The following is a 26,672-nucleotide window of genomic DNA, read 5'->3' as shown; positions in this document are numbered from 1 at the left end:
GACCACCCCTGGTCTAGCAGTTGTGATTACAGAGTTCACAACCCGGTGGGGGGGGAACAGAACCCTGAAAGCAAGAAAGAGAGAATTCTGAATTCCTTGTTTTTCAGCTGTCTCACTCTGCATCAAGACCATCATCCAAGACCCGATTCAAACCTGCCCATGTGAATTGGGGCTTCAGAATGTTGTAGTATCAGTGCTACAGGGATTGCCAGTCATAACTTGCCATTGGTGAAATGGCTTTTAAGTCAGCTGAAGTTGTTGGGCTCATGGTGTATTAATGCATTCCTGAGCAACTTGCCCATCTCTAGATCTCTTCAACTGCAAGAGACATCACTCCCTGCCTTGGTCAAGCTGGGCTGACTCTAGAAGGAATTGAGGATAAAATGGAGGGCAGCTTACCGCCTTCCTTCAAAGGCCCAAAGTTTCATAGGCTGACAATAACATCAAGCATCCTCTCTGTTTTCTCCTTTTGCTTACAGATGGGATGCTCACCAATAACAGTTGTTTAAAAAAATAATAGTCCAGGACCTAGAATGGGTGGGCAACCTCCGGAGGTCCGGGGCTCTGGGACCCCTGCTAAGGGCAACAATCCATGGGGCGCCCCACCTCAAGAGACTATCAGGAGGGTTTTGTGAACCACCCAGAGAGCTTCAGCTATTGGGTGGTATAGAAATTAAATAAATAAAAATAACAGCATTGCCAGTTTGTCACTGAAATTTGGTGGCAAGTTACTCTGTAGTGCTAGATTTCGCTTGCAAAGAAGTTAAATGTGGCCCTTTGGGCACACCATAGCCATTACAGATGCCTTTTTGTGAAGGGTGCAGTACTCTAGGAGATTTTCCAACTGGTCATCCTATAATTCTCTTGAAATGGACTTCCCATTTTCCTTCCAACTGCAGAACTTTAACTTTGAATTAAAATCAATGTGGCTTCGCTCCCAGCACAGACTTTTAAATCTGGTATTGTTAGAGCAGTAACTCCACTGGTTTTAATGAAGTGCCAGCCCAGCTTGAATATCTAGACAAAGCCAGGCTTCTCTAAGAAACTGCAGAATTTCTGGCAAGATACAGAGCAGGTATTTCTGAAAGGTGACATGGAGTTCATAGACTAGTTCAGTCTCATGAGGAGGGATGGGGTGCCCTGTTGTGCAATCCACAGCCAAATTATGTTTCGCGACGCATCAGCTCACTGTAGTCTTTTACGCTGTAGCTTCAAAACCAGTTGTTTTGAAACTAGAGAATTCCCAAAAGCTGTTTTTCCTTTCTAAAAGGATACGAAGAGAACTTTGCTCCTCTTTTTACGAGGCAGGAGCCAATGGGCAGAACCCAACCAGGTCCTTTCGTTGCTTGCACTAGTAGGAACTAGGTTCCAAACTATGTGCAAGAGGAGAATCCACCTAAATTAACATTTGCACAACTGGTTATGCAAGTGGCTGTCCAACCGGTTGTGCAAGTGGCTCTGCAACCAGTTGTGCAAGTGTAATGTGCAAGCTCTTGCACAATGGAACGATTTGGTGGAGCTCCACTGCCACCGTTTGAGTTTGTGGAATGGCATCATGGGATGCTATCCAGTGGCTGCAGTTTTGATGGGTGGTGTGCATTTGGAGATAGGCTTGCATGTTACAAGGATGCTGGGAAGCCATAGTGCATCTCTGTGCATGGACATATTTTTCCTTCTGTGGAGATTTCTCCTTCTCGGTGAGAGTAAGGTCTTCCAGTGCCGGGGTGGAGGGCAGGTTTTCCCTCACCGCAGAATTATCTAAATGCAGTGTTTTGCTTTTCTCCATGACAGTGAGTGGCACTTATACTTCGGGGGGAGAGGGGGAAGAGGGTCATTGAGGGGATGAGGGCTGAATCTCACCCGAGCCCCTGGTGACCCCAATAACCCCATTGGTCACAATAAGAGTGTGACAGAGCCTTGGGAACTGGTTTTATAGATATTGTTGGCTAACTGATTCAGCATCCTTTATGTACAAAGTAATGAGCTCCCGTTTGAACATGTAAGTTGAGGGGGGGGGGTTGCAGGGGGAGGGGATTGGTGCTATACCCACATGGATGGTATGTGGGATGCTGCATAAGATGACACAACAAGATGGGGCCAGAAGGAAAATGTAACTTTGTTGCCATACTACAAATATGGGGTTGGATCCAGAATCTGCAAGGGGAAGGGATCTTCCTCGAGAGGAAGGGCTCTGCATGCAGAAGGCCCTCCACCTGATTTTGGTGGATCCCCACACACACCATAGCTCACCCCATTCAGCGAGGTCTCCTGACTCTGTGCGTAGTATTTTCAGGTGGCTGGAGCAGCTGCTGTGGGAAGGAGGGGGCGGGGAAATCCTCCTCTGCCCATGGAGTTGATCCAGGGTCAATCTGGATCCAACCCAATGGGTGTGGAGTCAGGCTGTTCACAACAGTTCTTGAGATCTTGTTCCCATACTGATCTACTCATATGACCGAAAAAGTCTGAAGCCCAAATGAAGAAACTAAAGCTGGGTTGAAACCTCATTTTGAATTACCTTTCCATTTTGAAAAGCTGACTTCCTTTTCCACCCTGTTTTATAAAATAAATAAAATGGCATGGCAAGAGACTTTACATACTGAACCATCAATCCTAAGGAGAAAAGTCACTGAAAAGGAGACGTTGTAACTTGTAAAGACATGAATCTACCTGCCAGTTCAACATAAAGATCAAATACATGTACATATGTCCATTACTGATTGCAAAGGTTGACTAACTGCAGATATGCGCTCATCTTTAAAACACTACGATGCAATAAGGGGATATGATTAAGGTTTCATTCCTTAATCTAGTATCTTTTGCATCTTGTTTAAAAAACAAAACAAAATTAAGAGTGTTGTAGAGAAGGAATATTAAACTAGCTGGCTCTCATGTTACCAATTTGACTGAACTGAGGCAGCGTTAACAAAATGCTGGTTCCTGGTATTTTCCAATCCTCTTTTGGATTTTACGTTACTGTGAATATTAATTCTGTATATACTGTTGACTTCTTTTTGTAAACGTGAAACATTATCTGGAGAATGTGTTTTGTATACTGCAACAGTAGCACTGTTACATGAACCCCTTTCTAAATAAAGAAATACACAAGGTGTGTATTGGTGTTGACATGCATTTTAACAGAGTGGGAGACAAGAGGATTGTCAGGCACCTGGTTCTTGGGTGATCTAGCAAAACACTGACTTTTGTTCAGCAACCAACCCAATGGACAAAACACTGAGCATGAATATGCATCACGTTATTCGCCTGTAGTCTCCACGTGTAAGCCAGGTAGTGGGAGTTAAGAGAATTCCAATGGGCCCCTGACCGCTCTTTCTTATTTCTCTGCATTTTTCTCTCCTTTTGGCTGCCAGAATGGCAACCCATTTTGCTTTTTAACATGCAAAGGATCCCACAAATAATTTCAATGTCCATCTCTAAGTGCAAGTGGAGGGACCAGCAGCAGGAGCTCTAAGGAAGCCGGACCAACAACAAGCATCTCGAGTTGAAACCAACACCTTGGTTACTCTCCGTTGCAACATTAAGAACCAAAGGACATTGTCCTGTCTAAGGATTTGGTGCAGAGTCCCCACCCATCAGTATCTATTGAGTGAGAGCCCACCCCCATGTGTATGCCTTATTCCCCTCCCCATTAAACATGGCTTGCTGGAGCGTCTGGGATTCTCAAGTTTTGCCACACGCCTTTCTGCACACTCTGCTCTGAACTTAGCCTCAATTCTGGGTGATGACGTTGCCCTACAAAACTTACTCCGGTTCCTGTGCTCTGTTGGCCGGCTGTTCTCTTTTTAAGACTCTTGAATGATTGGGAACCAGTCTTGGATGAAAGAACGGCTCTGCATTTTCAGCACAACTGGTGAATGGTGTAATGAGGCTTAAATGCTGTTGTGCCATAAGCTTCACCAGGCCGGCCAGCCCCTGTCCTTTTAGCAGCTAGTTATCCCTGTTGCTCCTCTTCTGAACCCTTAGGGACAGCAAGCCGCTAAAGGAGAAACAAGAGAAATAGAAAGTGATGGAGAAAGGCAGCCAGCAGCTCCTGCTTCCCTGTGAGCTTCCTATCCATTCCAGCTTTCCATAAATGGCTTTGAGGAGAGCATCCTCCTCCTCAGCTTTCCTCGTAATAAATGTAGCATGTGGCCAAGCTGACTGTCTCCTACAGTCCTCAGATTGGGGACAAAGGAAGAGTGCAAATAAAAGGTGAGGCAGATAGTCAGCTGCCGTATGGACAGACGTGTTCTAGTTTGGGAACAACTGCAAATCAAATGTCCTGAAAGTCAAGAGCTTCTCGTAAAGAGCCTGCAGAGTAGGTGAAGATTCTTGGTCCGTGTATATTTCCCTGGCACGCACACATGCACATACACACACTTCTGTTGTGCCTTTGTATATCTTCAAGGGCACAAAAGAAGTGGCTTCTGTTAGGAGAATAGGAGAATCTCCTAACATCTTCTGTTAGGAGATGGCTAGGAGAATATAGGAGTTGTAGTCCAACACATAGTCAACAGAATATCAGACTAGGACTGAGGAGACCTAGGTTCAAATCCCCACTGAACCTTGAAGCTCACTGGATGACCTTTCATTCTCTTCTGGCATGACATGCCCTTCCAGTTCTGCATCAGGGAGGAAAAAGTATGCCAGCAATCAGAACTTGGGAAACACCGCTCTTGGGGATGTGGCAAGGGCAAACAGTACAGGAGGGCTGTTCTAAGAGCCATGCAAACATCCCTCAAGTTGACATTGTCACCTCTTGTGCCCTTAACCTGCCTGCTTGTTATCCTAGTGATCTCCTGGCCTGATGTTTATTTGGCCGAATCAGACGCTAATCAAATCGAGCCCGGGTCCCAAATTGGTTTTGAAGCATCGTCTTCCAATTATAAAAGCCTAATTCCTTCTTTTGCCTGCTGAACCTTTCTAGCATTAACAGGCCCTCTTACTATGCAAAGTGGATGCAAAGGCCTCTTTCGTTTCCCAGTAATTAAATGAATGTCAATTGTTTTAGTTGTTTCTGAGGGAGAGTCCTACAAGAGTATTAGCATGTTCTGCTAACCCAGACAGCCTGCACTCCAGGCCTGGCGAAAGCCCTTGGGGGGGTTGACCGCTGACCCGAGACACTCCGGGCGGACACACCGGCTGCATCTCAATGAGATGGGCTCCTTCAGCTCTGGTTTCTGTGCAACCGGCTGAGCGGAACTAATATTGTGGCTGCATATAGATGAAAGAATTGTGGGGGGAGGAATGGCTTTATGGCTAAATTAATTAAGCAGATGTACCTGTCTAATTAAAGAGCTGCTGTCCCCTTTGTACCCTCACTTGCACAGCAAACAGTATTTAAATGCACGGCCGAACCATTTCGCCTATCAATATTTAGTAGGAACACTCTGATGGAGGTGATATTAGCAAGATGTACTCTCTATTTATTATTAATAGCAGCCCTTCCAATTTATGCATGGGAGCAGCAGTGTATCTTTACAACCGGGGGGGCGGGGGGAGCATCTGCTCAGGTAAGCAGCCACGCAACACGCCAGTAAGGGGAGACTCATCACAAATACCCCTGGGTCAAGCTGCTGTGACCCTTTTTGGGGACATACCAACGTCCTACCATCTGGCTACAGGCTGACAGCTATCGCAGGGTTGTACTTGGACAGATGTAACCATCAGAAGCAATCGGTGTGCAGGAGCTGGCAGACTGTGAATTGTTCAGGAGCCCACCTGTTGGGCTGTGGGGGGCAGGGAGATAAGCCCCATCATCCAGGTCTGTTCTGGAACTCCTTGCTAGGGATCGCAACCAGATGCAGGTGGCGGAGCAGGTCCAGGTAGTGGTCGCTGGACGCGCAGTCAAAAGCACAGGCCTAAAAAGGCAAGGCCATGGGGCCACGCCAAAGAGATGGTGAATGGAAGGCTGAATAGAAAAAAGGGCCAGATGGTTAAGCAATGACTTGGGCTTCAGCAGAGGGATGATCTCACCCCTGGTTCCTATGCCACTGGGGACACAGGAAAGGCAATCCTTTGGTGAACAAGAGCAGGTCTCTCTGTTGCTCAGGCTAGTGACCAAGCCTGAGCCAGAAGCTCTTGTAAGAGTTGGGGGGAAGGTATAAACTGACAAGGAGGCCTGCTTGACTGGGGAAGGCTTATTCTGTGCTGTTCTTTTCTTTGGCCAGAGCTGGGTGTGTTGCGCATAGCTTACATCCCTGACTGATATTCGCAGGGGGATTTGCAACGGCGCAGAGTGGTTTCTGGCAAAAGGTGAAGCAGCCTGGCTTCACTGGGTCATCTGAGGAAGGCTCAGCAGGGCCCAGCCACAGCGTGGCAGGCAGAAGGCTCACCGGGTCTGCAGCACCTCCTGCCAGGTCCTCTGCTCTAGGATTCACAGAGCCTAATCCAAAATGTCTGTCTGGTCGGCTCTTGAGGCAGCTGGATGGCTTCCATCCTTGTTGTTTTTAAAATTATTATTCACAATGTCCTTAAAATAAGATTATTATTAAATATCACGTCTTTAACAAACGACATTATGACCCAATCCTATGCACAGCTGGCTGGGGAATGCTGGGAGTTGTAGGGCTTTTTTCTGTCTAAACATGCATAGGATTGCACCCTTATGTTCTTTTTTACTGCCCCATTTCCAAACACTTCTGATTACCCCCATTAGTTTTTCCCGGTGCAGCTTAGCGAACTTCACAAGAAGTACACCCAAGGACCTGGAACAGCAGCGTTTGCAGTTTGAAGACCTTTTAATAGCCTACACACACCAAACCAAGACACAACAGCCAAACCATAGGGCAGTCATACACATTTCCCTGAACAATCACCAAGATGGGAGAGGACACAACAGTGGAAAATATTTTCCTTTCTTCCCTCTGTCACTGAACCACCTGGGATTACCAGGACACAAAATTCCTTTTAATTTCCCTTGTGATTAAACAATGGGATAAATGAAATCAAATTCACTGGGGTGCAGCGGGGGAGGGGGTTCTAGTCTCTGGATATTCTCAGTTCTGACTGTCAAAATGTATACACTGGCAGCCCCATCTCTACCACTTGTTTTGGGGAGGATGCTTCTAGGGTTTTGTGGGGTGGGGGGGCATGTGTTTTCTTGCCCTCTTGATATTCTACAATATATTTGGGGGGTGGGGGGACTTAAAGGAAAACCAACTCATGGCCTAGAAAGTTGCAAGAAAATAGTTCCAAGCAATCTTAGATTTAGAGGTTGCGTAGAGCTCCGGCTATCAGGGGGGCAAGTTACCGTAAACTCAGAAACCTTCATTTTTGATTGGGAGTGGATTGATGACATAGCTCTCGATGTACTCAAAGACTGTCTGAGGGTCTTGATCAGTATTGATAAAAATAGCATCTTCAAAGAAGGTCTCCAGGCTGCCAGAAAGCCGGAAATAAGCGTCCACCTTGAGTTTCACGGTCTCCTCGATATCCCTTGGGTGCACAAGGAGGCGGTCATGAGTTTCCTTTGTGGCAGCTGGTTTGTACATGGTGTGGTACCTGGAAATCAGACGAAATGGTGAGAAGCTCAGGGAAGCGCCGTCCCACCCTTGAAGATGCTCCAGCAACTGCCAAGGCAGTGTGAAAACAATCATAGCAAGACTATATAAGGACAAGCTTAAAAATCCATAGTGACATTAGCACGTGCCCAAAACGATGGATGTCACTCCCAGAGCCAGCACTCTGCAGTATGATTGATGTTGATAAACACAGAGGCTGTTTATGTCTGCTCTCTTGATCAGGTCTATTATTTAAAAAACTGTTTACCAAAATTGTTTTTAGCTGTTTAAATTGTTTTGCATTTTGTATGTTAAAAAGGTTAGTCTGTTTTTATCATAATGTTGTATTTTGTAATGATGTTGTTGTATGGTTTATAACTTGTTGCAAACTGCCCAGACAACTTCAGCTATGGGGCAGTGTAGAGATGAATGAATGAACGAATGACTGAATGGCTGATATACCAACTATGACCCTATCTGGACAGAGAGATAGCCTAGCTACAGTTATCCATGCTCTTGTAACCTCATGTTTGGATTACTGCAATGTGTTCTACGTGGGGCTGCCTTTGAAAATGGTCTGAAAACTTCAGCTGGTCCAAAACAGGGCAACAAGATGGTTAACAGGAACTGACTGATATGCTTTGATATCTGCACTGGCTTCCAGTCCATTTCCTGGCCCAATTCAATGAGATGGCATTACTTTTAAAGCCCTAAGTGGTTTGGGATCAGGTTGTCTCTTCCCATATATACATGCCTGGACCCTGAGATCATCTTCAGAGGCCCTCCACCAGGTGCCCCTACCAGATGGGGTGAGGCAGGTAGTTACTAAAGAGAGGGCTTTTCCACTGTGCTACACTAGTTGTGGAATGAGCTTCCCAGAGAGGTTCACCTGGCACCTACATTGCCATCTTTTTGGCGCCTGTGGAAGACACTTTTTTTCACCAGGCCTTTTAAGTTCTTCAATCTAAAAAAAAGTGTTATTGAGTTTTGAGACCTTTACACTGTTGCTGGGTTTTACTCCTGTTTTTCTTGGGGGGGGGGGGTCTGTTTTAAACTCCTAAAGGTTCTTATATTTATTACATGGTTGTGTTTTATGGTTCAAGTTTTGTGAGCTGCCCAGACAGCTTTGGTGATTGGGCAGTATAGAAATATAATATATACATTATGAATATAAAGCACCTAACATTTTCTAAGCGCTGTACAAATATTACAAGATAAGATAGCTCCTGCCCTCTAATAAATGGGATACAAAAGGAAAAAAGAATGGGGAGGGAACAAAAATGATCAAGGAGCTGGAGCAACTTTGCTATGAGAAAAGGTTACAACATTTGGGGCTTTTTAACCTCCGAATGGCAGCACTGTTGCCAGTCGGCACCAGCTAAAAGCATGTTTATTTGTACAGGGTTTGGGTATATAGGCAAGGGTTTTATCTATTCCAGTGATGGTTTTACTGTATTTTATTACGTATTTGCAATGTTAGAGTTATGATTTTAATGGTGTATATGTTGTACTGTTTTGGATGGGTTGTTAAATGATTTATTTGAGTTATACGTCACACAGGCAAGGGAGGATGGGATAGAAATCAAATAAATAAGTAAAAATAACAACTCTCATTAGCCCTAGCCACCATATCCAGTGTTGAGGGATGATGGGAATTGCAGTCCAACACCTGGAGGGCCACATATTCCCATCCTTGGCTAATAGCCATGCTGGCTGGGGATGATGTGAGTTGTAGTCCAGCGCAGCTAGAGGGCACTGGTTGAGAAGGCCGTTGCCTTCACGTCCTGCCTGTGGGCCCCGACATCGCACCACAAGGCCGTCCGTTTCCTTTCCCTTCCACCCAGTCTTTCTAGCTACTGATCAGCCTTACAAATCAGTGAAATCGTGCCCTCCCAGCGTGGTAAGGCAGTGCTGCTCACCTTTCCCCAGTGACTGGGTCCACCATACGGTAAGACAGGCGCTCCAGAATGGTTTCAGTTGTGAGAGTCAAGAAAAACACCCTATTGTGGAGGGAGAGGGGGGGGGTGAAATGGTTAAAGCCTTTAGCAGGTAGCATGCAGGTTGATTTGGAGACCAATTGGTTTCTTCCTAAAGTTTATTGTGTTGGACTGCAACTCCCACAATTCCCACCCAGTCCTACACACCCAAAGGGTATCAGCTTGGGGAAGGCTGGATTAATAACGTAAGAAGCTGCCTATACTAGGTCAGATGATCTGTTCATCTAACCCAATATTGTCTCTCCAGGTTCTCAGGCAGAAGAGGGCCTTTTTTCATCACCTGCTACCTGGTTCCTCTTATCTGGAGATGCTGGGATTAAACCTGGGACCTTCTGCTTGCAAAACATGTGCTCTACCGCTGAGCAGGGCTGGCTGCAGGTTTGAGGGTCCCTGGGCAAAGTTCCCTCTTTCATCAGTAGGCTGCTACCAATCTCACTTGGCAGTGGCAGGCATCACAAGCGGCCTCCCAGCAGCACCAAGTCGTTGGGTCCGGCCACCGTTTTAATCTCCCACAATCCCCCCAACGTCACTCTGGGGCATGGGAGAAAGTTACATTTTTCTGCCGAACTTTGCCACTAAGAATCTAGTAACTGAATTTGCTTTTTCCCCTCCTCCCTCCCAGTTCCCTTTCATGTCGTGTCTTTTAGACTGTAAGCCTGCAGACAGGGACTGTCTTATCTTTGCAAGCTGCCTTGGGAGCCTTTTTGGCTAAAGGGCGGGATAAAAAATGCTATAGACAAATAAATACATGCATACATACAAAATAAAAAAAAATAGTGACTAGACCTGGAGTGCCTGCTCTGAATTTTTTTAAAGCACAGTAGAATTTAGTGGATTTTTAAGAGCATTCAGATCTGGCATCCCCCACTTACAGTCTGAAATGGGGCAGTCCCTGCTAACACCTCATGTAGATCGTTTGGCCTAGGGAACAGAGATTCAACCAGTGACGTTGTGGGAGAAGCCTTCTGTCCCTTGACTGCAGGAGATGCACTCCCTTGCAAAAAGCCCCCTGTATGTAGCAAGGTAGCATGTCAGGGAGAAGAATCTCTCACTACTTTACTGTATATATTTATTTACAATCAGTACAATATTTGTATACCACTCCCATTCCAAAGACAGCAGTGAGATTTGCATAGACAGAGCTTCCTACAATCATCAATGAATACCAAATTGCCACCATCCCTCCTTGCAGTGTGAAATGGTACAGTCCAGGGGCTGGATTCAGAAATTATATGGGATCAACCACACTGACAGAACTGTGCTTCCCTGCCTGCTCCTTCCCACGGCACACACCCTCCTCACCAGCCCCCTGAAAATGCTATACAGAGACTCAGGAGAGGATGTTGAATGGGGTGAGCTCTGGTGTGGGGCTGAAGGATCTTGAGACCTTTCTCTTGCGGAAGGCAGACCCTGAATCCAACCCCAGCATTCCGTCACCTCGGTCTGTGTAATGGGTAGTATGGTTCCATGGCACATTCCCAAGACTTTTCAGACTTAGTAGTAGTACTAGGTGCCTCCATCAAATGAAGTGTGGTGAGTAGCTACTAAGATGAGGGCCTTTTCCGTTGTGGCACCCCGGTTGTGGAATGAGCTTCCCAGAGAGGCTTGCCGGGTGCCTACACTGTGCTCCATTACATGCCACCTGAAGACCTTCTTTAGTTAGGTATGTTTATTTGTGTATTTCATTTCTATACTGCCTAATAGCTGAAGTTCTCTGGGTGGGTCTTATTTGAACAGGCATTTTTAATCTTCCAGTTTCTGTTGTTTTTAAATCTGTTACTGTATTTTTGAATCTTTACACTGCTGCTGGTTTTTACTTTGGTTTCATACTGTTTCATACTGTTTCATACTGTCGTTTTAAACTTGGAAGTTTTATATTACGTTTTATTGTGCTATATTTTATGGTTTTAATTGTTGTGAACCACCCAGAGTGCTTCAGCTATTGGGCGGTATAGAAACGAAATAAATTATAATCGTCATCATCATTATTCTATCCATGTACATGATGCTTTACAATCCCCTACCCCAAGGCATGAGTAAGCAGGGGATGAATACATGATTATTTTAAGTTACAAGTACTTCGGCTTAGTTACAATAGCATCTAGAGACATGGGAGGGAATCCAAGGGCTTCCCAGGAAAGCTACATTTTGAGGAGGGACTTAACGGAAGTAAGGGAGTGGTCACACAGAGGCGGCTCCAGGCCTAAGGGGCAGCAAGGGAAAATGGAATGAGTCATTTCAGGAAATGACGAAAGTGTATCTGCAAGGCTGAGGGATGGTGGAGTTGGATGAGCAAAGGGCTAAGTTGGGATATAAACACAGAGAGATGAGAAGCAAGGCGTAAGTTAGAAGAGGGCAATCTCTGTTATATGTTTAGTTTTCTGTCTTATTTTTAAAAGAATCCATTCCAAATTCATAGAAATGGACTTGTATTTGGAACTGTGGAGGGGGAGAGGTAAGTTCTTTGGCAGGCTTTCTTCACAGCACAATTTCTCCTTCAAGTCTACGCTGCTTAGCTTTTTATATATTATTTTTATTTTATTTTCTGGCACTTGTGCCTCTCAGACCGGTTAGTGTAAGCTTTAGACATTCACCAAAGGGAACATTTTACATTTACCAAGGAGGATCAGATCAGATGAAAGCCAGAGGTTTTCCCGTGGCATGCGCATAACAGATTACGAGGTTCCTTTGTAGAACTTAAAGTTATGAAAATCATCCCAGCCGCCCTTCAAATGTTTACAGATAATGACTTCCATTCACATTGCAGGTTGTGTGTGTGATTTGTTTTTTAAATAAAATAAAAAAATAACTCAGCCCAGCATTAACAAAAAGCTGAAGATCTCAATGATTCCAAAGACAGGAGGAGAATATAACAGTTTTCAACAGTCTTTTATCCCTTATACTCCAAACATTTTGTTTCTCCTTTGTTTCTGTTGCCCAACAACCGTATGGAAACGTGATTGTCAGAACAGGTAACTTGTGACGATGATGATATGTCTCCAGATGAATATTCTAGCAGAAGCAGGGGAAGAAAAAGCAGCACCTCCTTATACAGCCCTGATAATTGATACGGCTCCCCCTATTATATACCAAAATAAACAAAAAAAAGTGAAAGGATTATAACCTGGCATATCAAGAAGGCTTGTCGCAACTCATAGTCACTAACTTAAGAAAGGGGGGGGGGAATGTCGCAAGAGGCTGAGATGGAAGAGCCAAAAACACCCACAGCACTTAAAAAGCTGCCAGCAAAATGAACCTTGAAAGATCCTTGTTGGAAATACTCTTCTTTTTTTTTCTTTCTTTTTTTTAGAAGAGACATGTCTTATTATTCAGTCTGGTGTCAGCATTGAAGACAGGCAGAAGGAGGGAGGTGGGAATGTTGCAGAAAGCAAAGCTGGTGTTCCTTAGGTGCATTTACTGTGTAAAATGATGCAGGCATGGAAAAGACAGTGATAAACTGCTGGCAAGCTGCTAGTCCCTTCCGGCATCGCCTAGCAGTGGAAGAAGATACAACCGCGCTGCGGAGGGGATCGCCAGTCCCCTTGTATGCAGTGGCGCTGCGGTAAATTTTGATCTTCATGACAGTGCCATTGGACATGCCCCCAAGGAGAGTCCAAAAAGCCAGGCAGCGGAGGTTGATACAGATCAACAAACCAGTTCTAGCAGTTTTCATCCCCACGAGGAGCAGGGGCAAATGGGTCTTCTTAATTGCCCATTCAAGACCAAGCCACCTCAAGCCACCCTTTGCATTGGAACAGGGGGAAAAAAATTGTTGCTGTGAGAATCCATCCCCTGCCCTCCCCACAGCTACTGCGAGACTTGCAGCTAAGCTCAGAAGGAACAGGGAAGTCTGAGGGGGGTGGCAGATGGTGGCAGTATCCCTGCGATTAAAAAAGTGCCGTCGCTACGTCCCTGCGAGCCCTGGCCCTGCTACACCACTGCTTGTATGCTGTCGAAACTCCACAGATCACCCAATTTATCCGGTTCCCGTTTATCAGGTTCCCGGGCTGATCATTTGCATGTGAGGAGCAAAGTCAAGGTTGGAGCACAACTGAGGGAGACACAACTGCTATGGTTATTTGTTCTTTTTTATCTGTATCCTGACTTTCCTTATAAAATAAACTCCAGGCACCTTAGAAGCAAAATTTTAAACCAAGCGGGTTGGATCCAGAATCTGCCTTCGGCAAGAGCTCTCTCCACCCACTCACCCCACTCCACAGCTCACCCCATTCAGTAGGGTCTCCCAACTCTCCATGTAGCATTTTCTGGGACAGCCGAGGCTAACGGCCCCCAAAAACCTCAAGTTGGGACTGGCACTGGTTTCGGCCCTGACGTGGATGATGGTGGTTTGCTGGATGTGAAGTAACAAGTCAGGAACATCCTTGTGACACAACTTGGACCGAGATCTTCAGTCCCGGATTGTTAAAAGCTACTTTGAACGCGCTGTTTAAACTTTTGTTTTGCAGTGAGACTGCAACTTTCAAAAATAGAAGGCCATTTATCTTGCTCTCCTTTGCTAAAATAGTCTATATATCTTCTCCCTGGTATGCAGGGACCAGCTGCCCCCTTCCAATTCTGCCGGCTCTGCAGTCCTTTCTTTCCTTTCCTTTTTTTAAGGCGAGGCTCCCACGGCCTGCTTCTGGTTTAAAGGGAGCATAATTGATCATGCCACTCTTCCCCAGCTGTTCCTAAACCTTCTCCAGAGGCAAGAGAGAGAGAAATAAACTTCCTGTGATTACCGCTGTTAACTACTACATAGCCAAATGTTCTTTGCCTGCTTTTGTCACAGCCCCACGGCAATATATCCATCGAGAGGAAGATGGGCAAGACAGCGGTGAGATTCTGCCTTCCTCCTAAGCTAGGGGGAGCAACCTTTTTGCTCCTGAGGGCCGCCTGTGGCAATGGGCCATGGGTGAATGTGTTTGAGGAATACGTTTGTTCTTCCTTGGGGTTACTCCAAGCATGCACAAGCCCTTGTTCCTCAGCAGCGCTCTTTCGGCTACAATCCCGTTGGCCCTCACCACCTGAGATTGCTAGTAGCAGGAGTGAAATCTAAGTGTCCCGAAATCCAAATCATAATCTAAATTTCATACACACACACACACACGCAAAAACTCCTGCACGCACACTTCCTGTCGGCACTCACTACCTGAGGTTGCTGTTGGAAGGAGTGATATATATGTCCCTAAATCTAAATGAACCTAAATCTAAATTATAATCTAAATGGGCCAGACAATGGTGGTGGTGAGAAGAAAGAGCAGGAGATGCCAGGGCCTGCTTGCTCCCTGGCTCTCTGCCTGCCAAGCAAGCAGGAGCCATGTTGAGAAAGAGGAGGAGAAGCAATCATTCCTGGTGACAATGATAGTGAGAAAGGAGGGGGCCCACTGAGGGTCTCTTGCCCAAGGGCCCTCTGAAATCTGAAGCGGGCACAGGCAGTGACCACTTATTCTATTGTAAAAGTATGATGACTTATATTTCGATAGATGTTTTGAAAACTCCTCCTCCCACCCCAAGTGGCTGGAAGGTTCTGGGGCAGCTCCCGTGCCAGGAGAGGGGACTGGAGAGGTTTTCTGCATTTGTAATCTCTGTTAATTTACAAATAGCATGTGGGAGCAGGCAGGTCTCCAGACAGACAACAGGCATCTCTAAAGCAGACTCCGTTTTTGCCAGAGCCCAGGATTCCTCTCCTCCCTCCTGCCTCCTTCACTGGCTACCTTCAAATGGCCAAACTGGTTCTCTCCAGCCTTTGCCAGACAGGCTGGGTGTGTACTGGGAGTAGCCGCCAGTCCCCAAGACCCTGGATACTCACTGAAGTGTGCTCTTGTAACCATCAGTACCCATCAAAGAAACATTTTAACTATTAGTTATACAAAGATGACAAGGTCTTCATGTGACCACACACAATACCATTCCCGTTAGTGAGAACAAGCCAGGATCAAACCATGATTTATGATCCTAGCTTGTTCACTAACCATAGTTTGAATTGACCACAGTTCCAATATTGAGCCATAGCTGAGAACCCTGGTTACTTTAAAAGTGGAAGCAGATGCTTCTAATTGCTTCGCTGCCATGCCAGGAAGGAGGGAGAACCACATGAGCCCAAGACTTGCTGCAGCGCGTGCACATAATGCTAAACTATAGTCTAGCAGCACATCTGAACTGAGGCTGTGTGTGTGTGTGTGTGTGTGTGTGAGAGAGAGAGAGAGAGAGACAGAGAGACAGAGAGACAGAGAGAGAGAGGTCTGACGATGGACAAACAGAGTCCACCCAGGACATCAGTCTCAGTCCAGCTCACTAACACGTGAAGGCTTCTGATCCTTTAACCATTGACACACCTTTCCCTGATTCCAGGGCAAGTATGTTTTTATTATGATTACATAGAATGATAGAGGTGGAAGAAGCTGCTGAATACATCGAATCCAACCCCCGGCTCAGTGCAGGAATCCAGTTCAAAGCAGCCCTGACAGATGGCTGTCCAGTCTGTGCTTGAATACCTCTGGAGACAGAGTCCACCACCATGGCTACATTTACCCACGGGGGCGCTCGTGTTGTGCCATTCACCTGCTGGTGGCATTTTTGCATGGCACTCGTAGGCACCCGGCTTGCCGTGTCATGCTAACCCAGACAGCAGGGGTCGTTTGAGGGTTAGGCAACCCTCAAGCCACGATGGGTCAGTGTGTTGCGTGAACCAGTCCATTGCTCTGACCGTTATGATGTTTTTCCTGACGTTCAGCTGAAATCTGCCTTCTTGTAACTTAAAACCACCGTTTCACGTCCTACACTCTTGGATGATAAAGAACAGGTTGTGGCCATTTTGTGTGTGGCAACCCTTTAGGTAGGCAACACGAGGGCCGTATGGGCCCCCGCTGCCCCCCAAAATGTTTGGTTTTTTTTAAAGGTGTCTGGAGTGACCATTTTGACTTTTGGGGGATCATTTAAGTGCTCCATAGCTACTATGAAACTCCCAAAGGGCCAAGATTAGGTCAGAAACAAGCTAACTCTGTGCATTAAATTGCAACCTATCTTACACTTGCTTTGCTGCTTCAAAAAAACCACACCTGGTGCTGATATTTTAGCAAAATACATGTGGATTTAAATGTCATTAACTGAGTCACTGTTTCCAGGGCAGAAGCCAAATCAACTAGAAATTCTCCCAGGGGAAAAGCACTCTGTACCTGCTCAGAGGTATTTTTCTTTTCTTATACAATGTTGCTTCACTCCTGTTTCTTTAAAGAAGGGATGTGGCACAGATGGGAGGCATGTGGGGCTGAATGGATGGGACACCAAAAGAAGGGGAGCCGCAGGTCCCCGAACAACAGCATCTGCACGAGATTTGTTTGCTCTGTTCCCATCACCAGATCTAAGATAGCTGAGAATATTATCCACTGTGTTAATGTTATATAAGCAAATGGTGGGGGGACTTCACTCTTCCTCCTCCTTCACACTCATACAGGGCAAATGTTTTGAGGGCCTTTTAAAGCCTCTGAAAAGCTCCTTTAGAGAAACCGTTCATCACACACCCCCTTTTCTTCTTCTTCAAGATTGCAGGCTGGGAGCTGGCGGTTATCAGCATCTGCTTCTGAAACGGCATTACATCTCCCCTCGCCTCCCTCATTTTTATTCTTTGCCTCCTCCTTGCTCTCGTTTGTTATGCCATCATTGCCAGATTCCCCCTGGAGTTCGTTCCGACGGCGCTTCACGGATCAGGGAGAAAGATGGCGGCAGCAGGAGCCCCGTCAGCATACTGCTGAGCTGGCCCCGTTTCCCCTAACTGTGAGCTTAATCGCAGCAGATTTCAGAGGGGGTAAAGCCTGCATCGGTTGTGAGGCCAGGGGTTAGTGGAGGCGAGGGCATCACCCTTATAAAGGGCCAGCCCCAGGCATTTTGCTGCTGCAGGCTTCTGGGCCTTGCAATCGGAGAGAGGAACACTTAGGATCCCTTATAACAGGCACGGGGAAACTCTGGATGTGGCCTTCAGGAGGTTCCTCATCCAGCCTGCCAGCTTCCCCCTCAGGCCTTGCGCCCTCTCCCACCAGGGGAAAGCTCTTAGCTCTGATCAACTGCTGATTGGAAGGGCCTTTTCTCCACTGAGCACTGAAAAAGGCTCCCTTTCGCAGCACTCCGCAAAGCTCTTATCTGCCATCAGCTGCTGATCAGAGATAAGAGTTTTTCCCTGCCCAGGAGAGGGGGCGAGGAGGAAGTGACTGAGTAATTCAGTCCTGCTTACTTCTGAGCAGACATACAGAGCCCTGTCCTGCTTACTTCTGAATAGGCCTGCTGCTCCTGCTTACTTCTGAGCAGACATGCAGAGGCTTCATATTTGGGATGCTATTTGAAAGTGCAGCTGAGTGATTCAGTCCTGCTTCCTTCTGTGCAGACATGCAGAGCCTTGTCCTGCGTACTTCTGAGTAGGTTAAAAGGGGTGAGAATCACATGCTGGGCTCTCCCACTGTGTCTTTGGCCCTGCCCACTTTGCCTTCTGCTGCACAATCCCCCTACTACCACAAGCAGCTCCCTGGCTGGGCGCTCCACAATCTCTGCTGGTGGGGCACTTTCTCTTTCATTTGAAGTGCAGCGGACTCCACACTTCAAAGAGAAGGGAGCAGCCACCAGGCATTCCATGACCACCAGTGGTGTAGTGGAGGCAGGGCTTACAGGGACGTGGCCCCGACACTCTTTTCTTAGCAGGTGATGTCACCTGGCACCCCTTCCATCTGAGCTTAGTTGCAATCTTCCCAGTAGCTGGGGAGGAATGAATTTTCCTAGCAAAAATATATTTTGTCCCCTGTTGTAATGCAAAGCGTTTGGGGGTGGCTTGGTCTGGAATGGGTACTGAAGACCTGTTTGCTTTACAGAAGGCCTCCACATGAAACCTGCTAGAGATCTGGTTTGTTGATAGGAATCAACAAAGCTGCCTGCAGTTTTAGACTCACCTTGGGGGTGTAGCTATGGGGATTTTCATGATGAGCATCTAGGGATGTCAGAGAAATCCATTTGGGGGATGGAGTTGGATGAGTTTCTCCCCGGACTTCATTTCGGTTCCTGCTGCAGAACCTGACTCAATCTGCAGCAAGTTGGGCCAGTTCATGGATTTTCTGGGAATTCTGCATGTTTGAGAGAGGAAGGTTCTGCAATTTGCGCAAATTATTGAGGTATCTGTGCAAATTTCTGAGCGATATGCACAAATTATGCAAATTCAGCCGTAACTTGCACAAATTCGGCCATAACTTGGGCAAATTGCAGAACCTCCCCCTGCCCCCTCCACTGCCCCCTCAAATGCACAAATGAAGTTCCCAGAGTTCAAGGAACATCCCACAGCTCGGCTCACAGACACAAAGCAAGACATACATACCATGGAACTCGGTTGAGCCAAAAAAGAACCAAATTTCCCAGCAACAGACACCCCTATGAGCAGCAGCACTTCAAAACTTGCCACTACCCCACTGGTGGCCACCAGTATTCATCTACGCCAGCCACCATCTGGAGCAGGAGACTGGGCAGTGGCCAGGGACCAGGCCTTGTGGGGAGGGGCCTTCTATAAACCCCTCCCATGTCTTGCCCAGGCAAGTCTCATGAGAGAGACACTGCAAACTGTTGCGTGGCTCTGCCAAGGCACCTGTGGTAAGTGGAGGCCTCTAGGACTGCTGGAAGGGCTCTGGCTCGGGTGGCAAAATGGCTTGGGCTGACCCAGGGGGTTCAGTCTTTAACACAAAAGCTGCCAGGGTTCCCTTCTGATCAGGACACCCTGCCAACTGAAAGAGCTGCCTGCGGTGAGTGTCGCTCTGTGAGGTAGGGATTCTGCATATGCTCAGAGACATGTGGCAGGGCTCACTAACCTTGACTTGAGATGAAATCATAGAATCATAGAAGAGTAGGGTTGGAAGGGGCCTACAAGACCATCGAGTCCAACCCCCTGCTCGATGCAGGAATCCAAGTCAGAGCATCCCCAACAGGTGGCTGTCTAGCCTCATCTTGAAAGCCTCCAGTGTGGGAGAGCCCACGCTGGAGGTTGTTTGTTTGTTTATACTGGTCCAGCTACAGCACTACAGAGCATGTCATATTCTCTCCATCTTCATATCCTATAAAGCAGGGGTGCAGAAGCTTATGCCTGGGGGCCAAATCCACCCCTCCTGGGGTTCCAATGTGGTCCTCGAGGGGGTCGCCAGAGGGCCACACACCCCACCCCCTTCCCCCTGACTACCAATTGTTTGGTGGTTTCCTGGCTTTTGTGCAGTTTTTCCCCCATTCTAAAAGGTCAAAATGCCTCTTCTGAGGCTTGATTATGGGCAGTAAGACCGTTAAGCTAATGCTGGCATTGTGCGGGGTTTGGCACTGTCCTTTTTGCCTGTGGCCCCGCCCACCACTGGAATGCAGCTGCCGAGAACTTCTCCGAAATTGACTTTTTGAGTAGTAGAGTGTTGGACAAGGACTTGAGAGACCCAGGTTCTGGTCCTCACTCAGCCACAAAGCTCACTGGGTGACTGGGGGCCAGTCACTGATTCTCAGCCTCACCTACCTCACAGGGTTGTTGTGTGAGAATAAAATGGAGAGGAGAAGGACCTTGTGGAAGCCGCCTTGGGTTCCTTGCAAGAGGGAGAATGGTGGGACACAAATGTAATAAATAAATAAATAAATGCAGCCCTCGGGCTGAAAGAAGTTCAACATCTCTGCTGTAAGGGACCAGAGGCCTGAAACCTCTGCATGGTGGGGGCAGCCACCTTACTCCCTCCACTGCCAGGACAGCTGGCAAACAGGAACGGTGTGATCAGGGGATCTGAGGGGCCAATAGGGAGGGCCCACTGGGCCTTATATAACTCCTGACTCTGGTGTAGTTCCACAGGGTGGGTTGAGCAGCTTCATAGACGTTCTGCCCCGGAGCTAGAACTGCTACTGCATCATGTGCCTCCTGGCCTCCAATCTCAACAGATGCTTTCCAAGCCTGCAAAGCAAGCTGGGAAAGGAGGGGAGGGGCTGTAATACTTTGACAATGACATCATGGTGCTGCCTACGATGGGATGATGTCACAGGGGTGTCCGTTAATAAAAACCGCATGGAGCACCAGAGCCAATTGAATGAAACATCAGTGAGAGCAAAGGAGGGCAAGAGCAGTGAGGGCAAAGGCAGGCAAGGGCAGTAAGGACAAAGGACGAGAAGGGCGCCGAACAGCATCGAAACCATGTTAGTGTCATTTATTTGGCTAGGTCAAATGTGTGGATTTCTATGTGAATATCAAAATTAGAGACTATTCAAAATAGCAGAAGATGAGTCAAGAACGGAGAAGTCCCAGATTCAAACCCATCGGCCAGGGCCACTGGGCAGCTGTACCCCTCGCCTCCCAGGAAGGCCATCACAGCAAGGGGGAGACCAACCTGGTGCCATCCACCAGCCAGAGAAGGGACAACAGCCCCTCCCTGCCAGAAAAAACTCCTATAAGAACTAGTGGTGGAGCTTGCTTGGTTTTTTTTTCTCCTCCTCCCTCCCAATCTCTTTTCCTTTTGTGTCGTTGTCACTTAAATGGTAAGCTGGAGAGCAGCAACTGCCTTATTATGAACCTTAGTAAGCCACTTCTCAGGAGCCTGTTGTCACTAAAAGAGGGGTAAAAATACAGCTTCAAATAAAGAAACCTCACCAGGTGACTTTATGCAAAACACTATTTTGACAGCCTTTTCACCTGTAATACAAGGAATAATATTGACCAGTTGTACAGCTTACCAAGAAAACAATATATGCAGGCTTTAAACACTTGGAAGTACTCTCTAAATGCAGGGTATTAGCAATAAATAATCAATGTTTAATCCTGGCTGCCACCACAACACAATATTAGTTAGTCCTTTGTCCCACGCTGCCCCCGAACAGTTTTGGTGGATACTTTTGTAGGGGCTAGATCTATATATGACACACCAAAAATGCAAATGAAAGAAAAGAAAAGAGCGAATGATGTGTCACTTTACATGCATGTCAAAAGTAACCAATTTACTAATAGGGAATAAATTTCCCCTATTTAAATACTGTCAAATAGAACCTCTCCAGTCTAACAGGGTTCGCTTCGGGGGGGTGCAAAATAAATCTGATTAAATATTTATATTTCATCATATTAATTGAGAGGAAGGAGGGAGGCAGCGTTTGCATGTGGGGGAAGCAGTCCATCAAGAGAACCCCAATATGTTTAGCGTGTCCCCAGGAAGCAGGGAAAGAAATTTCACAATCAAGTGTGTAAGTGTTCCAAAAAAGGGTGCTGAATATTTTATGAATATTTGTCATAAGACAGAAATAATAACCACTGTGCAGAGCTATTAGAATTAATATTTATGCTGCCCGCCATGAAATATTCATGGGGGACAGAGAAGGGGGGGCCCCCGTAAGACAAGAAATAATTTACATTGGGTTTGGTTTACCCGCCGGCTTGATGTTTAAAAGACGGGTTTGACAAGCTTCCATATGAATCCGTCAGTCACTTCCAGCTAGTGGGTGGGGTGACGGGAGGAAAGGAAAAAAGGAGAAGTGTGGGGCAGGAGAGAAAGGCGGGAAGAAAGGGTCCAGGCTGTTGACAGCTCACAGATTGAGTTTCTGACAGCCCTTTAAAAAAACACACACACACACCTAAACGGCCCCCCCACCATTCTCTCCTTCTTCTATTGCCGGAGGCGGTCTGTATTGCCGCCGCTCATGCAAGCTCCCCTTCCATCTGCTGAAATTAACGAATTAATGAGCGCGATACATTTTACAGTGGGGCCCTAGGAATGTTTACTGGTGATTAAATTATAATGTGGCCCGAGCTGTATAATTCATGAGCCAATTAAAGGAAGTGTTAGTTGATTTGATGGGGAGCGCAAATACAAAAAGCATTTAACTAATAGGGAACCGTGAGCTGCCGGACCGCCTCGGCTCTCTCGGATTACGCGGCTAATTGCTCTGCTTTATAGGGCTGCCACAGATAGGCATGCATATTTCATTGTTCTCAAATACTTCAATTGTTTGCAGCCGTCTCTGCTGTAATACGTAGAAGCCCAGCCAAACTTCGGTGTAGTTAAGGCACTCCCTGCTCCGAGGGCCGGAGCTGCGGACGTGGGGTGCACCGGGTAGAGCACAGTAGGCGCCCGACGAAGGAGAAACGTAATGCCGCCGAATTGAATGACACACGGCAATTACGCGATTAAAAAAGCGTGGCCCGCTTTTGGACAGTGACTGTTTCGGTCATGCGCTCTGGCGCACACTCAAACAGAGGACTATCCGCTAAATGCTTCCTTCCCGCATACGCACCTTGTTGTTGTTTTTACACGGATGAAAAGAGAATGGACTGAAAACCAAAAGCCGGAAGAGGAGTTGGATCATGACAGAAAGCATGGCCCCAAAAGTCAAGTGTTACAATGGAAATCCAAAGGTTAGCATGTCACATTTTGAGGGCCAATGTGTGTCGGCAGCTCTGTGGAGTGGGTGTCTAAGTGGAGGGGAAAGGACTTCCCGTCTCAGCTGATTCAGAAATCAGACCCACACACACACAAACACACTTTCCGCTCCCTAGCTGCTGTGTTGGCAAAACAGTTCCAGCTTGGCTAGGCACTGCATTCAAATTCTCCGTTGAAAACAGGTGTCTTTTCTTAATGAGACTACAAAGAGCAAGAAACGCTAGAAGGAGTGTGTTGATTTCTTATATATATATAAAAGGAGCACTCTGAGTGCATTTTGTGAGCCCTTCTGTAGCCCTCTCTGGAGGATAATATCAAAAATTTACAGCCTCTGGAGGGAGGCATCCTTCTGCCCAAATCTTTCTCTTTTTTTTAATAATACATCTTTTGTACACCTTCTGGAATTTGTTGTTCTCTAGTGGAGCTGCCCAAAATATCTGCTGGTTTGGATTTCTTTTCTTTTCTTTTCTTTTTTTAATTTAATTTTAAAAAATTTTAGTAGGGTAGCAATTTCTCCTGGGGAGGGGGGAAGTAAAGATTGGGCAAATGTTCTCTCTTTTGATTACTCTGTTCAGAGACACTGACCTGGCTCACACATAATGCTAACCCATGGCTTATTTAACCCATGGTTTATTGCCCTACCCAGAGTTCATTAGGTAGACGACCGAACAAACCATGGTTTGTTTTCTCAATCCCTGGGTTGTTTGTTTCCCTCCTCCTTTTGCCCATTCCCTCCCTGTATCCCAAACGCTTTTGTGGCACTCTGCTACTGTTATGCAGAATGGCTGGGGTTTTTACCACTTTTACCTGCCACCTCTGTAACCTGGCAAAACAACCCAGGAACAACCCACGGTTCTAGGTTCGCACTTAACAACCACCCACGGTTTAAACCACCCAGGGTTTACCACCCTAAAACAAACCATAGATTCTCTTTCTGGGTTGTTAGTGGTTAACAAACCATGGTTTGTTAGTGCCGCTGAGTTCACAGAATTCAACAACCCATACCATGGGTTAGCACTAAGTGCTAACCTATTTCCCCTCCCTGCTGCTTCTTTGGTGCCTTTCCTACCTCTCAGCAGGAGTTCCTTCCTAGTTCCTAGATCACAGGTGTCATCCCATCCAATCAGGGATTATGTAGCGAACAGGATGACATCATGAGCTAACAGCTGACATGCTGATGTCACTGGACATTGGTTTAAAACCCCTAAAACTCCTTAGACTTGGCTATGTGCTAACATTGCTGAGGATAAGGGCCCACTGAGAGAACGGTAGCAATAATGAGCATATTTGCAAGGAGTGCTAAACAAAATCCCCCACAAAGTACATGTGTTTTTAGACACAGTTGACAATGGATTGGATCCAGGCTCTGCCTTCAGTGAGATGAGGGGACCTTCCATGAGAGCAAGGGCGCTGCCTGTTGAAAGTCAGAGGGCCTGGATTTGAGGATCCCCCCTCACTCCCACACAACACAGCTCACTCCATTCAGCCAGGTCCCCAGACTCTGCATAGCATTTTCAGGGGGCTGAAGGGGCTGGCATGAGAAGGACAAGGCAGGGAAGTCCACTTCCATCAGCACAGGGGATCCAGCATGAATCAGGATCCAACCCATTGTTTGCAAAAAGAACAGAAGGTGTTTATTTTGCTTTGTTTTGTTTAATGCCCTGGACAACATTTGCAAAAGCAGCAAGTAGTTTTAGCTCAGTATCCCATTCTCTCCTGTTTTAAGATGCTACACTCTGTCTGTTTGGACCTGATGGAAATGACACTGTGAATATGTCCAAATGCTCCCCGACTTTCTAACAGAGAAGTTTTAGAGATTGGGAGAGCTGGAATGCCTTCTTGAGCCTCACAGTCTAAAATCTGCAGGCAAAGCAGCAGAAAGTCTGGCAGTGCATGGTGCCACCCGGAACAGGCTGCTTGGAACAGGACCCTGACCTCTGAATACCAAGCTACCCCATGCCCCAAAACACAGAGTTCAGCTTCAAGCTGTTCCTGCCAGTAACTCACTCTTAGGAGAGGCATTTCAACCTTTTGGAATGAGGGGAAAATGCACAAAAGCTGAGAAACCGCCAAATGATTGGTGGACGGGGGGAAGTGGGGGGGTGGGGAAAGGGGCGTGGCCCTCTGGGGCCAGGAGGGCCGGATTGCGACCCTGAGCCTCAGGTTCTGCACCCCTGCCATAGCATTGACTAACCCCTGGTTAACAGTACACCACACCAAATTTCCTGCTTGGGCCCAATATGTGATTGCCGCTGAAATGGATCACAGCTGAGAGAAGACCACCCAAAAATAACCAAATCAGGAAATGGAAAGCACAGTGGAAATTATTTCCTGGGCTGCTTTTGAAGTTCTGAGAGGGGAAGTGAGGCCATTCCACTAGCCCTGCTGAAAGACCTCCCTCGTGAAGGATCCTCCTCCCTCAACTGTTGCTACCAGCAGCTATTCCAGCAGGCTGGGAGATGAGAAAGGCCATCATTCCTCCCACCCTGCTGAAAGACAACTTCTTTTTTCCCCTCTTCCCTCCCCACCCCTTTCTCCTTCTGTGTCGTGTCTTTCTAGACTGTAAGCCTGCAGGCAATAGCGACCGTCTGGTTTAACTGACTGCGTGTAAGTTGCTCCGGCAGCCCTTTTTGGCTAAGGAGCAGGATAAAAAAAATACTACACATAAATAAACGAACCAATGAACGAACTAAGCTCTGCCAATACAACTGACCTATCCCTGTCAGCATGGTATGGAAGTGGCAGTTTGTATCTCAGTATGTCTGGAGGAGGAGGAGGAGGAGGAGAAATTGTAATGCAAGGAAGAAGTGATCAGCTTTCTGAAGCGGAGAAAACAAGAAAGATCATCGTGCCGACCTTTCAGATAAAACTGCTCCTTTTTGCCTGGAATGTTTCCCTTCCTGATATTTCTGGTCAAGCAGCTTTTTAGATGAGATCAGTTAGCATTAGGGATGGCAGAGAATTCCGCCACAGATCACGGTGAGGCCCGAACTCCGTGGCGGAACAGCCTGCCCCCCCGCCCCCCCACGGATCCCTCCTGGGACGAGACTCACCTGGGGCGGATCTTCCGGGCAGCGGCGGCTCCGGCGGCGGCAGCTGGTCTTCCGACTGGCTGCCACCGCCGCCATTTCCACTCTTGTAAAAAAAAAAAGAAGAAAGAAAAATAAAGATGTAATAGGCTACGTAAAGATATACGTAGCCTATCATGACTAGGTTTAAAAAAAAACAACAACACATGACGTGATAGGCTATGTAAAGATTTATGTAGCCTATCATGGGCTATCCACACCAGGCATAATGGCTGGGCCCACCCCCAGCAGGGGCCCACTGGCCGGAGCCCCTGGGAGTTTTGCCTCCTCCTCCTCACCAGAACCTGCTTGTGCACCTGCCTCTCGCGCTGGCCCTGGCAGCGGAGGGGCTTCTGGGAGGGAGGGGGGAGGGGGGGAGGAAGCAACAAACTGCAACATCTCCCTCCTGAATCCCAAACATGCAACACACACTATTGGGGTGGGGGGAGTTTCCCCACAAGTCTTTGCAGCCCAAGAAACCCACTTCTAATCCAGTCAGTGATTTCTTCTGCCCTCACTTGGATTTCTGCCGCCTACGTTCTTAGGGGAACATGAGCTAAACTGCCAGAAAGCTGTTCTGTTCTACAGTCAGGTCATTTAAATACTGAAGAGCAATTTAACTAATTTAAAATGTTTGTATCCCAACCTTCCTCCAAGGAATTCAGTCTACCATATCTATGGCCTTCTCCCCCACCACCACCA

General features: G+C 47.0%; 1 protein-coding gene across 4 annotated transcripts in view; it reads right to left on the bottom strand.

Annotated features, from left to right (window-relative positions):
- Positions 1-3,763: 3,763 nt before the first annotated feature.
- Positions 3,764-26,672, bottom strand: part of AK8 (adenylate kinase 8) — a 133,116-nt gene continuing 110,207 nt past the window's right edge. For 2 of the 4 annotated variants that reach the window (XM_084821049.1, XM_084821047.1), the window contains 3 exons: positions 25,956-26,037; positions 9,419-9,499; positions 6,469-7,500 (listed from right to left, as the gene is read on the bottom strand). In XM_084821049.1, coding sequence (XP_084677175.1) covers positions 9,473-9,499; positions 25,956-26,037 — 109 coding nt within the window. In that variant the 3' untranslated portion in view covers positions 6,469-7,500; positions 9,419-9,472. Of the gene's footprint in view, positions 3,995-6,468; positions 7,501-9,418; positions 9,500-25,955; positions 26,038-26,672 lie in introns of those variants that run through there. The other 2 variants (XM_084821048.1, XM_084821046.1) reach the window with 2 other exon arrangements.

The sequence above is a fragment of the Heloderma suspectum genome, chromosome 14 (assembly GCF_057233095.1).
Source record: "Heloderma suspectum isolate Gila_16-S chromosome 14, 16-S_ref, whole genome shotgun sequence".
NCBI lineage: Eukaryota > Metazoa > Chordata > Lepidosauria > Squamata > Helodermatidae > Heloderma > Heloderma suspectum.
Note: the sequence above shows the minus strand (reverse complement) of the source record. Positions and strands in the feature narration are given on the sequence as shown.